The 15,060-nt window shown below is 40.3% G+C and overlaps 1 protein-coding gene across 2 annotated transcripts; it reads right to left on the reverse strand.

Annotated features, from left to right (window-relative positions):
- Positions 1–2,497: 2,497 nt before the first annotated feature.
- Positions 2,498–12,240, reverse strand: zfyve21 (zinc finger, FYVE domain containing 21). 2 transcript variants are annotated; one of them, XM_080413770.1, is made up of 8 exons: positions 12,072–12,240; positions 9,918–9,968; positions 8,727–8,895; positions 6,450–6,525; positions 6,192–6,283; positions 5,940–5,993; positions 4,686–4,816; positions 2,498–3,196 (listed from the first exon to the last, which is right to left on the reverse strand). In XM_080413770.1, the coding sequence occupies exons 1-8, from the start codon at positions 12,195–12,197 to the stop codon at positions 3,161–3,163; spliced, it is 735 nt and encodes a 244-aa protein (XP_080269896.1). In that variant the 5' UTR covers positions 12,198–12,240; the 3' UTR covers positions 2,498–3,160. The 2 variants fall into 2 exon arrangements, with proteins under 2 accessions (XP_080269896.1, XP_080269897.1); XM_080413771.1 differs by lacking the exon at positions 5,940–5,993.
- Between the last annotated feature and the right edge of the window lie 2,820 nt (positions 12,241–15,060).

A 15,060-nucleotide genomic window follows, 5' to 3' on the forward strand; every position in this document is an offset into this window, starting at 1 on the left:
AAACCAATATTCAGATTAAACACTTAAGCCCTATTTTATACTTTGTCCTACAATAGTGTCAAGCAAATACTGGCGATCTACAAGCTCACAACGCATCGTGAGCTTGTAGATATGCAATTTTCTCTATATATTTTTGATTCGTTACATCCCTATTGTTAACCTAACAGAGTTGTGAAACGGCTACAGAGATAATAGACCCAATGTTAGTGTTACACTCAACTTTATGAAGTAATATTGAACTTCAAGGCAGTTGGACATGGCTGTGGCTCTGCAAAGCACTTATATATATATAAAAAATAAAGGAAAGTGATTACACAAAGTTAAAACAAAACGTGTAGGCCTTCTGAATAGGAAAGTAAGGGTAAACTGTATACAAGTGCTACAAAAACTATAGTAATACTTCAGCCGTAAAAAGTATGCGAGTACATACAGAGCATTTCTGTGTTAAAATAGGAATATTTAACAAAATAGTTTATACAAAAATTCGATACATGAGACTACATTTAAAGCATTTATCAAAGTGTGTGTATGTTTGTAAGCTTCACTAGAATCAGTGAAATGTTTGTCGTTTCCTTTGGCACAGAAGCCTAAGGACTGTAATAATCTGCAAACACTTAAGCAGAAAGCCAAGTTATAAACAGAATGTATAAAAGAAAAAACACACTTCACTTGAACCTATGTTAGTCATAGGCTCCTTTATCGTAAAACTCCCAATAGGTGTTCCATTTTAATTAACAGCCTGTATCATAGTGTCCACTAGAAGTTTTGTCAAAGCTCTTGCACCTTTTTTCATTGGTTTTTAGGGTGAAAGCATATGCAACTGCCTCCAGAGCAGTGTTTCTCAACCTGTGGGCTGAGACCCAAAAGCATACACATTCTGACAAGGTCTTGGAAGAAGAACAAACCACCTAAACCCTATATACTTCATTGACCGGGGTCCCCGAGAGCTCTATCCTTGGCCCCTTAATCTTTCCCTCTACACCAAATCTCTTTGCCGAAAATAGCCAGTCTACTGTACAACCGCTTGTAGATCTGCAATTTTTTCCCAATTAAATTCAAGGTCCCAGTGTGAAACCAGTATAGTAAGAAAGAACCACTTCACTGAACTTAGCACTGCACCTAGCTTCCCTTTCAGAGAACCGGCTCTCCCAAGCATTTCAAACGTGAAACTATTAAACTAGGGCTGTCTCAATTAACATGTTAACGAATGCCATTAATTTGAAATGTTTAACAAGTTAATGAAAACATTTATGGAATTGATCCACACATCCGTGTTATCAATGCGTTGAATGGGATATTATCACGTTTTATCAGACCATTGAATGGGCGAGTAGGCGACGAGTAGGCGATATACTGACCTAGCCACGATTTACTACCTACTCGGAGGCGGAGCAGTCCCCACAACATGATTTATGATTCTGTGCCTATTGGTACATAACTCCAACGGCGCTGAGTAGGCTCAGGCGAACGAGAACCACTCGAAGGACCACCGAGCGAGCTAAAGCGAGCGAGTTGCCGTTCTGAGCGTCATGACGGAGATGACGGAGACGTCATGACGGAGACTGCGCCTCCGTCATGGTCCGAAACTAAAACCAAAACCGAAAAAGGACTTTTTAAGTCATCTCCGTCGGTAGGTCAGTATGTCTTGATAACACCCAATGAATGGTCTGATAAATCGCGGTTAGGTCAGTATGTCGCCTACTTCGCCCATTCAATGGTCTGATAAAAGGTGATAATGTCCCATTCAATGCACTGATAGCATCCGAATGGGGTGGTGGATCAGAGTCCAAAGGAAAAACAAGATAGTTTGGAGAAGAAACCTAAGTCTGTGGTCTTCGACTCGAATTTATGAATTAAATACTTTCTATTAAACAATAGTATTTCATTTGATATAACTTTTGCGTGGATTCCTCATTAATATGCTTTATAGTAGTTTAATATGGTAGTAGTATGCGATTGAACATTTTGTATTAATCACAGCAATTCATGAGATTCATTTGTTGTCATTTATTGTTTGACAGACTAATTTAAACTCTCCAAGGAAAATGCTGCATATTTTCTTTTAGAATGACACCTACAGGTCCATCGATGGTTCACATGGCTGAGACTACTGGACCAGTTGTTTAGGGGGAAAAAAATATGAATACCTTCAGCTCTGTCTGAAATCAGTCAGACTTTCAGAGATCTCTACCGACTGATTGGCAGGTGGAGATATCCAATCATCTGGCTACCCGAGACTAGGCCTAGGGTTGAGTCCTACACTGTAAAATCCTGTTCATTTATACATTTGTAACTCTGCGAGTATACAAATGTAACAATTTGGTTACATTTGTAGTACACACATTTTACTGTGTACTTCTCCTCTTAACTGTGTTCCTCTCAGATTTCTACGTTGTTTACTTATAGAAAAATACAATGGTTAGTGGGCTGCCCTCTCAAAACTAAATACTGACCTGTGACTGACACACACACACACACACACACACACACAAAGCAGTTCTCTCCAGCACCCAGACAGCAATTTAATAACCAAAACATTCTAGTGGACACACAAACAATCCTCAGAGTAACCCAGGAGATTTGTGTATTCTAAGATATGTTTTTGAATGTAGACGGACAGTTAGGACTTGTACTTGATGACATCAGTGATGACATTGCATGGACCACCATTAAGAGTTCAAGTTAAGTGTGAGAGAACAGATTGTAGGCATTAAGAGATATCGTGTGAGGCACAGGGTTTGAGTCTCACAAACCAATTCCAGTTCCGCATTGAGAAGAATGGGATTAGAACTGATAAACATAATTCGGCATCAAAAGGCATCAGAAAACTCTCTATTCCAGCTGTCTCACTCTTCAATTAGTTGCAATTTTGCTCCAAGCCCTGAATTTTAAGTATTAAACAAATCTGAAGAATGAACACTCTTTGAAAGAGAGTTTTAAAAAGGTCATAATTAAGATGTTTGTTCTAGTATAAACCAGTTTCAAAATATTCCCACGAGGGTGATAATAATCATCATCATCATAGGCATTGAGAACTGACAAAGAATTAATACGCAGAACTGGAACAGCTAGGATTGAAACCATACCCAGCCTGGCTGAGGGTACGAGAGACTTGGATGTGTGCTGTCGGGTGTCGAGTTCATCTGTCTGGTTGGACAGATCACTGGTCCCTGGCTTCATACAACAACTTGGCTGCCTGTGTGTGGGAAATAAAGAGAGTTGGAGAGACAGGGGGGCAGGGTTTGGAAAGAGAGCAAGGGAAAAAGAAAGAGGGGGGAAAGAGTGTGGGGACGTGAGAGAGAGAGACAAACAGACAGACAGACAGACAAACAACAGAAAGATGGGGGAGAGGAAGAGAGGCAGATATTGATTCTGAGATCATAGTCTTCCACGCTTACACCAACATTCACTTGCACATACACCCTTTTCTACTAATATTTATTTTTCATTCATACTGTGTATCCATTGTTGTATTATTTATGTTGCCAAAAAAGTTTTGTTTACCGTTGATTTTTGGGCGGTGAAACCGCCCCTATAAGTGAGATTTGGAAAAATGTACATTTTCCTGCGCTGTGATCTGGGCCCAGGAAATTTGTACAATTATCCTGTGCTGTGATTGGCCAATCACAGTCTATTCAGGACTGTGATTGGCCAGTGTCACATGACACATGTGCATAGCCCTATATAAGAAACCATAACTTGAAAAAAACCAAAAATTGTTTTTTTCAAGTTATGGTTTCGTCCATCATAAAGAGTGTTTCAATAAATGTATTTATCTTTTGTACATGATTGGTTGACTCCATTCAGTATTGTGATTAGCTAGCAAGACACCGCCCACTTCACACAGGGTGTGATTTTTTTCTAATTACTTTGTATTTTTGTTTTTAAGATGAGCAATGATATGTTATAATAAAGGTAAGCATAAATAGCTATAAAATATACACAATATACACTAAAGAAATATAAAATGTACATTATAGACTGTATAATAGTGTAGGAAGAGAAATAAACATCAGGCTGTTAATTGGTACACTGGCTGTTGTGGGGATTGAACATGTGACCGTAAGGACAGCCTCTCTCTGATCACCACACTTCCCACTGCCACAAATAATAATCCCTGGGGGCCTGGACTGAATGACACAAAGGCATAAACCTTTATACATAACAGCTTGTCTTGCTTCCTCTAGGAGTGAAAGACAAGAGGCTAAATGAGAGTTCATAATAACTGGTTGTCAGACAGTGTCGAATCAACTGTTGGTCTCTCACTACAGCTGCAGATACACAATTTGAATAGTCATAAACTGCTGAATGTACATGTAAACAGATATAGTATAATGCGTCTTATACTGTATATCCTGCATTAGGCATATTCATTTCCATTATTAAGTGTATCCAGTCCCTGCACCAACTGTACTGTGAAAATATTGAATCTATTAATGTGTCTTGACAATGTGTATTGACACATATAGGGCCACAATGGAAACAAGCCCCAAGGACTTTTTTGTGTTATCCTTTTAGCCCAAATGTCTGACTGTACTTTATGCGGTTTACATTTCTGTCCAATAACGTATACAATCAATCAACCACTCAAACACCATCAAAGGGATCCTAGCAATCCAGAATTATTACTATTATTACTTTCATTACATCCAGTATTATCACCATTATCTTCTTGATTTGTGTACCTTGTGCATGGCGGCCAGCCACATTGACGCCACCTTTTTGTCCTCAGCAGCTTCCATACGAAGCTGCTGGGCATCCTGGGAGCCCATTGGCTTATAATGGAGCAACATACCACTGGCCCGCGAGGTTCCTCCTGGACGTACAGTACACACATAAAGAGAGAGATGAACTGGTATGACAGAGATTAAGAATGCCTGATAATAATGAATGACTAAATTACCTGTCAACTAAATAGGATTCAATTGTCAAAGAGGCTATACAATAAATCATTCGTCTGTCTCTTTAGCCATAAAAGAAGACCGCAAACTGGCTTCACTTCAGATATCTACCATCAAGGGCTACCATGACATTTTGCGGAATATGTGACAATTTCCATGTTAGCCTGGTATCTTTTCTGGCACGATCCAAAAATAGTTGGAATAAGAAATAAGCTGAAACTTCAGTTCACTGAAAGAAATCAACAACGCATTAGAATCACTCACTGCAACTAACTGGTTCCACAAGCTAGATATTTAATGACACTTAAGTAATGCTAATGACTTAAAGAGGCCACTTTAAGGTACCTCAGAGGACAATGGATCAAGTGTCTTATACTCCAAATATGAGAATGACAAATGTCCAGGAAAGGACAACAAACAGCACACAAAATGCCAAGGTATCCATTTACCAATATCTGCTTCCTGTATCAGCTTATATTCCTGTGAGAATGTGCATTCAGCATTTTTACTGTATAATAATCACTAATGTACTAGACAAGACAGACAGTTCAATAATTATTATTAACCAAACCAACACATGGAACATGCAGGTTCCTCACAAACAAAAAGATGCAGAGACAAATGGATGTGCAACATAAATAAATAAAATAATCTAATTCATCTGAATTTCTGTCCAGTACCAAACAGAAAAGAACACAAACACACATAGTCTTCAAAGCCAGGAACCAAGGGAAAAGGACTTGATCCCAACTCACGTTACTCTATTTAGAATTGGTAAAAAGGTGACTGGGAGGTCAGACATCCAGGGCAATTTCTTCCAGGGAAAATAATCCATATTTTAGCTCAGAAGAAAGACTTGACTGAGAATAAAGACTCTTTTGGAAAGAGTATGCCACTATGGAATTAATGTTAATGTCCACCACTCCCAGGACACACCGGCTATGAAATGAGACGCACACAAGCTGCATGGGAATAATAGAGTGATTTGGAGTGACACTGAGAAGATTGAGACACTTTATGAAGCCGGCCAGGTCTAACCTTCAGAGATATACTGACTGTCCAGTAGACTGGTGTAAGTGTGAATGTCATTCTCTAAGCCCAGTAGGAGAAGAAAAGACCCCAGGCCACCGTGAGTCAAAGCAGTACAAGAAGAAGAAAGAAGGTTGTTAATATAAAACAGAACACATTATTGTTAGAAACATAATTCATGTTAGCTGTAGTATTTTTGCTTGGTCACTATAGTAGCATCAGGTTGTACTGTTGGAGCAGTGAAGACACCCTGTGCCTTACCTCCTGGACTGGTACCGTCTGTCAACACCTGCATGCTGGAAATACGAGACAACTCCACCTCAAAATGACTCTCTCCATCTAGGAACAGATACCTTTGGGGGGGGGGGGGGGGAGAGAGGGGGGGGTACTGTGAGCTTGTATAAATCAGGTATAAGCTTGTATAAATCAGGCTTCATTGGTTAGTTGAGATTTACAGACCTCCACGGGTCAAGGGGTCAATTCTGGATGGTGTCTAAAGAAACACTGACAGTACAGTACCTGTGGTTATTGGAGAGACGACACATCATGGTCTCAGACGCGTCTGATGTGCCCAGAGTGACCACAAATGTCCCACCTAAGAACGAAAACAAAACCATTCACTGAAAAAAGCTGAAAACTAGAATAAAACAGAACACAAAAAAGCACTTCACCCAGTTTCAATAGTATCTTCATATAATTGGTGTGTGTGTGTGTGTGTGTGTGTGTGTGTGTGTGTGTTCAAGTTTCTTTATTAGGATAAACCCCTTGAGATGTACCATCTCGTTTTAGAGGGGGTCCCAATACCCCCTTGGTCGTCACTAATGCTCATTATAAGATGGTACCATTTCTGTCTACTCACTCCGTGGCTCAGAGGTGGGGATTCTAAGCTAATGGAAACTACAGCCTTTCTTTTCCCAGAAAGTTAGCATGCTGAAATAGAAGCCATTGTTCTTGCTTCTATAAAAAGCTACGCTCTGAGATGCAGAGCGAGTAGACAGAAATAGTACCATCTTATAATGAGTATTAGTAAGGACCAACAATATGAAAGTACGGTTGAAAATGGGTGAAGTGCTCCTTTACAATCTTTTATTTAATAGAAATAAATAGAGAGTTCCATGTAAAATGTACACTGCAGTCCAGCACAATGAAATCTACCAGGGCCTTGTTCCACTGAGCTATTGATAATGTCACTATGAATAAAGCATATGAGGCCAACCCAGTCTTCCCCATGGAGCACCATGTTGGCTGCTAATGGATTTATCATTAAGAGCCTGGCTGAGTGACACAGCGTGGTGGTGAAGGGCCTTATTTATAACCACAAACTGAACTAAACCAGACCAGCCCGTGCAAGCATGAGGATGGGTGTACATAGGGCTATAATGGTATGAAAAAGGTATGCAGTGGTTTACCTTACCATTTAAAAATCCTTTAATGCAATCTTAGATTAGATTAACTTGTGCGGTGAATATTATTTTTCCACAAATGCGGCACACTGCCTTCACAATATGGCTTAGAAACTGAAGTTAATGTCAACTACTGGCTAGCATCAACTGTATGGGTATTACCACATAGAATAATGTGCTCGCTATAAACACTTGCTATCTAACTCAAACTGTTTACTTTAGGCTTCCGTCTTTTTTGTCTGTGTACATACTCAAATGAACTTTATCCGAAGATGGCAAGTACCCAAGCCTAGAAATTATTAATAATAATTGGATACACACAAAACAGATCCCCCAATGCCCCATCCTGCCACACAATTCAAGTCTGTGCCTCTGTACGTACCAAAACCTTAGGTAGCTCATGGCCAAAGCAGTGGTCCAATTCTCTCCCAACTTGCTACAAAAATCACGTATGGCTAAGCTGACAACATCATCTACTTTCTTTTCCACCTTCACATGTGTCTTCTAATAATCACAAAGTGTTTGCAATATTTCAGCTCACAGTTTACTTCCGGGATGTGCTGCAACGTCAAAATCGTCACGATTTCGCAAGCCAATCATGTGTGAGAAACAAGCAAGCTCTGGCGTTGGACCGTCATGGACACACACACACATCTCACCGCGATGAGAGAGTCGTGTTGTTCCCTACATCCACAGAACATGGCTCTGCCTAAATCGACATCTGACACCGATACGGCAGTAACGGGGAAAAAAAGACTGAACCGGGAGGGGGGGAGAGAGAGAGAGAAAGACACAGACGGAGAGACAGACACACACACGTAACAAATACCCCCCCCCCCCATAATTACAACAGGTAATTCTTTAATTCTCTTTAGTTCCTAACACATTACTTCAACCTGTTGTGCCTGTGTATGTATTTGTGTTCGTACGACGGTCGTGTGTGTGTGTTCGCGACGGGCGACGGCTCTGGCCGCATGAGGATTTGGTGTGTGTGCTCGTAGGGAGAGAGAGACAGGGGAGGGAGGGGGGGGGGGGGGAGAGAGAGAGAGAGAGAGAGAGAGAGAGAAACGAGCGTGCACGCCACCGCCACGCTCAGCGTTGCCATGTCCTCTAATTATAAGTGACTTTGACCTACTTTTCAGAGCGACATTCAGCACGGTGTTGCCATGCCCGCAAATTATAAGCGACTTTGGCCTACTTTTACAAAATGGTCTCTCTCACACTGTGAGGTGGCTATGAGGTAAAAAGAGTTGTAATTATTTTTAAGGCATTTCGGAATAATTATTAGAGTGCTATTTTCTGTGTGACACCAACATGCAACTAAGTATAAATCAAATTTTACATTTCTGATCAATTAAAAATTCTGCGATTGTGATTTACAGCAAGCGCTCACCTCCCATGAGCACTTTGAGCTGTTTGTCATAAAACTCCATCTCTTTGTGGGAGACGAGGCTGCACTCTGCACACTGCCTGACAGGATCCACAAAGCACATCCTGGGCAGGGCCACCTTCCTGCTGCAGCATTTGTCACAGAAACACCGGCCACACCGACGACAGTGGTGCTGGGAGACAAGCAAGAGACAGGCACTACAATTAGTACTATTAAGCCTGAGATATACTTCAGTTGCACGCAGGTGTCATGCACCAGAAATTGCCAATCTGTTGTGAGGTTGTAGATCGGCTATTTTCAGTGCGTGACACCGCCAAGCAAAAAAACAATATCATAACAAACATCAGAAAACCTGGCCAATCGAAGAACCTTTGTCTGCACATCATTAAGATCATCAACCAATCACATACTTGTATTGACTGTTGCTGACATTTCATGAGGCATACAGTACATGCATAGGTAAGTGGGGGTGGGATGTTCTATGAAAATAGTATCCTTTGGAATTCATTTTTACATTTCACATTGTACGTATTTAATTCATGAGTGTTCCTAAATATAAATGTAAAATGTAACATTGCCAGCTGTAGGGGCAGTCATTAATATCATGCCGTTTATCTTGGAAAATATTCCTGGAAGGATACACTCATGTTTCCTCGCTCATAGGTGCTCAGAGATGCCTGCATGGAGCAGGATTGGCATGATTGTCAAAATTGCAGACCAAATTAAACTTGGTTCAAGTGAGGATAGAGGAAACATCTGGGAAGACACTTAGAATGAAGCCAAAGCATACAATGTTTGTTTTGGTGTTTTCAGCACCCTCTGGTGGACACCTCTGTAGAGTGATATACTTATACACACACAGACATCTCACTGCCCAATTAATTGTCTAATTGGGCTTTGCAACATAATGTGCTGTCGAAAGTGAGTCACACAGGAAATTGAAACACGAATATCTATCAGTCAGTGTTCTCCAACCTGTTTAATTTATGCTGCTCATAGTTTCAGAGAAGTCACCACACAGCCCTAGGTGTCTGTCACCGACAATGTGGATGGAAGCCCATCCTTCCAGTTTCACAACAAAAAGAAAGGCTCTAGTGATGCAAGTGTAAGTATTGTCTAACTTCATTGCTTTTTCATATAAACTCATACAACAGTGACTTGCACCCCACAGTAGTGTTACAAAACAAAACAGACCTTTCTTGTGATGAAGTCAAACTTGGTATCACACTGCATACATCTGGGACACTGGAAGAGAATTGAAAACAGGATGTTATGCAAGCCATGGTGCTGCTGGCTGGATTCAAGTTCAGCAGGAGCTAGAACAGGCAGGAGATCAACAGGGCAAAAAGGTGCTGAATCACACAAAATGTTTTAGCGGAAGATATTTCCTCACATACTGACATAGACCCATGAAACTGAAATACAAGAAGTCTGTCCGCCAGCACAGATACTTTAATTACAGATATATTATTACGGTTCCAATATGTAGTCCAGACATAAAACTTTGTCTTGTTTCTTTCTTTGTGCTTAAAGCATTTGTATTGAATGCTAAAATTGCATTTGTGACACACAAGCCTGCATCATTACATTGGAAGCGAATATTTATAAATTTTTAGGTCAAAACCACGACATTCGCTAGTTACTGTCACTGTCAGTCAGCTGGAGTTAGAAACTCAAACAATATTAACTGCACAGACTTCCGAAGCACAGCAAGTGGCTGGTGTAACTGAAAAATGTTAACAGCACACATTTCAACTATTATGTCCAGCCAATCCCTGTTTTGCAGCTAGCATTACAGGAAAAAAAAACATCCTGTGTATGGAAAACAAGCAGGTAAATAATCATTAACTTGACTGAGCTCACTTCTGTGCCAAATGCTTCTCTAAGCAGCCAGTGCAAGCACTCCAGCTATACTGACAGTTCAGTAGGCAGCTCGCATTTCTCCTCCACAAACCACATAATGTATCTTTCTGCTTGCATGATGCCATAACCTCGGTCAGCCAAGACAAACCAGAGGGACAGAGGAGGGCTATTGTTACTGGATAGTAGATATCAGTGGTGTAAAGTAACTAAGTACATTTACTCAAATGCTGTACAATTTTGAGGTATTTTTTTACTTTACCGGAGTATTTCCAATTTACTTTTACTCCACTACAATTATTTGAAAACTTTAGTTTCTAGTTACTTTATAAATTATTATTACAAAACATACATTAACCACTTCAGCCCTATCCCTATATACATTTCGGCCATTTGAAAATAGCCGATCTACCAGCTCACAATGCGTTGCAGATCTGCTATTTTCAAAAGATTTTTTTATACATTTGAAAACTTGTGAAATGGAACCTTCTGCATAATGAGTACTTTTACTTTCTACTTTTGGTACTTTAAGTACATTTTGATACAAATATTTTGTATTTTTACTTGTGTCAATTTTGAATTCCGGACTTCTACTTGTAACAGAGTATTTCTACATTGCACTATTGATACTTTTACAAAAAAATAAAGTAATACTTTCTCCACCACTGTTGTTACTGAATTGTAGATATCAGTCCAACATGTTTGGCAATCCACAAGCTTTCCTTGCCTCCACTCAGCCAGTCAACAGTCTCTACATATACATTGTTGCTTATCAATACATGCCACAGGCATAACATAGTAATTATACGAAAACACATTGAGATGTTTGAGGCGTCAGTGAACATGTTAAATCCACTTGCCAGACAGCTTATATAGCAGTTGCAGGACATAGTAGCTGTTAGCTGTAGCTTGCTAGCTTGAAATGAGTTCTCTTGACAGGCTGTTACACTCAGCTTTGTGACATATCGTAGTATGTGACTTCCAGGGTACCACTTGCAATAAAAGGCGTTTGCGATGTTACATCTTATTATGACATGACACATTCTCTTTTGTGACATTTTGAAACGAAATGTCAAAATGTTCCAAATCACATAACTATAGTTATAGTTATAGTTTGAAAATAGCAGATCTACCAGCTCACGAGCTTGTAGATCTGCTATTTTCAAACATTTTAGCACTATTACTTTTGGTACTTTAAGTACATGCCAATACTTTTGTACTTTTACTCAGTAACATTTTCAACACGGGACTTTATACTTGTAACAGTTTTTATTTATTTATTGCGGTGATGCTACTTAAGTAAAATATCTGAGTACTTCTTCCACCACAGATAATACATTCCATGATTTCCATCATAAGAGCATGGTCACAGAATCAAATAAGTCACCACTTCTGCTGTAACACCGAGCAGTGCCTACATTACAACGCCCAGGTCCGGGGGACCTAATGTGGCAGGATTCCATCGTCCAACCGCTACCACTAACGTACCTCTTTATCCGGAACCCACTGGGGCTCGTCCAGTGAGAACGGACTGTTGAAAGCACCGTTCTCCGGCACCATGCGAAGGCCACTCGGGCTTCGGACTAGTTTTTTGCCATCAGGCACCGCAGACATTTTCGAGCAACAACAGATTTCTGTACAATCAGTCAGTTAGGGCTCCTTTCCGACCATTGTTGCCAGGTTAGGTGAGAGAAATAAGCAACGCGGTCTAGGAAAAGAAGCCCAAAAGAAGCCACATGAGCACTTTTAAACCTACTGCATCTACAAGCTCACAGGAGCTTGTAGATCTGTGGAATATTTGGAATATTTTTTGAACATTCGAACAACACAAATGCTCCCCTGCCTGGTCACAAAACATTTTCATGAAAATATTTGAGAACCACGGATTAAATTATAATTAAAAAGATGTTGGAAGCAAGCCTAAATAAGCAAGTACACTTTAGAAACAAGCAACAACAAAAACGCAACCCGTGTAACTACCAATGTTTACAAGCAACTTTACAGAAAAAGAAGCCCAAGGTCGCTTATAATAAGCAGACGTGGCAACGTCGTTTCCGACACAAACTCCCAGACACACCCACAAACAGTTGATTGACAGGACTCTCGTCAAATGGCTGGGTGGGAACTGATTGGTAACACGTGACACACTGGCAAAGCGATGGCGTCCGGATTGGGCCAGAGGTCCATAGATGGGTTTCCGCGCGACGTCATCACAGAGCAGAGTGCGCGATCTGCGCATGCGGGAGGTAGAACGACCCGGAAGTGCCATTCACTCTATTGTTATTTTCGGGATTTAGATAGGCATAATGCTGCTATTATAGGCATAATAGGCATAATGCTGCTATTATATACAGACAGATCCAACTTCCGACAAATCATTTTTATTGAGTAAAGAAGATATTACAAACTGCATCATTTAATCTACTTTCATTAAACCCGGTGAAGACCATTTATTTTATCAATGTACATTGGCCAGAGCTGCTGCGGGTAATAGCGCCCTCTACAGGCTCTTCCCTCCACTGCGCGCGCATCATCCTCTCATGTTTACCAACGGGAAACCCATCTATAGAGCGTCGCAGTTCCCGCCCACTTCCTGTTTTTTTTGGTGCCGGAAGAAAAAACTCAATGCATTTTTCCATTGACATTTCCAAAAATATTTATATCTATTAATTTAAGCCTCGAATCAAGCCATCATGACATGACATGAATCATGACCATAAACGTTTGATTCTGTGATTTTTTTTTTGTTGAAAACGGCAAAACAAAGGGTATTTATTAAATATAGTATATCATATAATTAAATATAAAATAAAAAAAAATCACAGAAAAAAACGTTTTATGGTCATGATTCATGTCATCTCGTGATGGCTTGATTCGAGGCTTAAATTAATAGATATAAATATTTTTGGAAATGTCAATGGAAAAATGCATTGAGTTTTTTCTTCCGGCACCAAAAAAAACAGGAAGTGGGCGGGAACTGCGACGCTCTATAGTGGTGTGAACATGGTAAATAAAAGACCATTTTTTTTTTAATCAATGTATTAATTTATTGACAAATGAATTAAATATAACAAAATTATATACATATTTATGTATATACACACACACAAAATATCAAATATAGTATATGCAGGGGTGTAGTGGTGGGCATTGCACAGACACAGCCATGGCCTCTGGCTGCAGCCCCCTTTGTGCTGTAGATCTGCTATTTTCGCAATTCAAAAATATTTAAAAGTGGTTAAACTGGCACAATAATCATATGAAGTTAATCGTAATTGAAGAAAAGGGGGGGGGGGACATTTATTTTTTCATGATTGTATTTTCTCTAATTTTCCCGGCCTTTCTGGCGATCCTGATGACCAACATTCTATGGCAACTCTAAACAGCCCCAAAGACATAATGCCATTGTCAGCACTATTTGACCCCCCTGATTCTGCAAACAGAAGTGGGCCAGACCGCACCAATGCAACTAGTCGCAACTCCTTGTAACAAAACTGTTTGAAGGCCGATCCACACCAATGCAACTCCTTGCAACAGCCATTGGGGATAATAGTTGCAACTTGCAATAGTTGCATGACATCGGCACTAGTCACAGATGGCGGAGGCCCCAACCTGCTCATCAGGTGCAATTAAGGGTTCAACGCCTTGCTCAAGGACACTTCGACTCTGGGGGAACCTTGCGGTTGCCATTAGGCCGCTCTACCGGCACTCTACCCCTGAGCCACTGCCGCCCCCATGACTGAATGACTGGGTGACTGATTGTATAAATGACTGGGTAACTGATTGTTTCTATATCCATATCTATATATAGACTTTTTTCTTTTCATCATTTCTCCTCAGGCCAATGTTTCATAACACATGGACCCATTTCTCAGAGAGACAGAGAGAGAATTAATTTGTTTGAGACAGCATAGAGGCCTAACCTGTGGGCCGGGACCCACTGCTGGGCCGTGAGCTTGCAAGGGGGCCCCCAAATTATTTGCAAAACACCAAAAATGTATTGATAATATAATAATACATTAATGTACAAGAAAAAAGTGATTTATTTTGTCTTTAAAGTATACTACATTTGTAAAATAAGTGCATAGTATAACGGGATATAATCTAAAACAAATTTAAACCCCATTTTTCATTTCATCTCAACTTTAAATTAAATTAAAGTTTTCCATGTAGAAGGTGTTGAGTAATCTAGTGGTGAGTTGCAATTTACTGTTGGTAGTACGTGTGTGAGGTGAACAGCTGAGAGTGATATGTGGCAGGTGTGTGAGCTGAGGGAGTGGCAGAGGAGTGAGTGAGTGAGTGAGTGATCAATTGTGAAACTAGGCGGTGAACAGGAGGTGATTGGTCCCAGGCTGGTGTGGGGAGAAGGATAAAAGGCCAGCTCTTCTCGACGCCAGTAGTCAGGGGATATTAGCAGAACATTTTCCAATCTTGGAATAAATTCCTTACCAAAAAAAATCTTCACCAATGTGTTTGT

This window comes from Gymnoscopelus braueri (genome assembly GCF_963280865.1).
Source record: "Gymnoscopelus braueri genome assembly, chromosome: 19".
Taxonomy (NCBI): Eukaryota; Metazoa; Chordata; class Actinopteri; order Myctophiformes; family Myctophidae; genus Gymnoscopelus; species Gymnoscopelus braueri.

What these genes read in the sequence shown, in the direction of transcription:
- zfyve21 (XM_080413770.1), bottom strand. Translation starts at nt 12,197, where the DNA reads ATGTCTGCGGTGCCTGATGGCAAAAAACTAGTCCGAAGCCCGAGTGGC. An exon ending in TTGACTTCATCACAAGAAAG is followed by an intron (nt 8,896 to 9,917) that starts GTCTGTTTTGTT and finishes CTTGTCTCCCAG; the next exon opens with CACCACTGTCGTCGGTGTGG. An exon ending in CGTCTCTCCAATAACCACAG is followed by an intron (nt 6,284 to 6,449) that starts GTACTGTACTGT and finishes CCCCCCCCAAAG; the next exon opens with GTATCTGTTCCTAGATGGAG.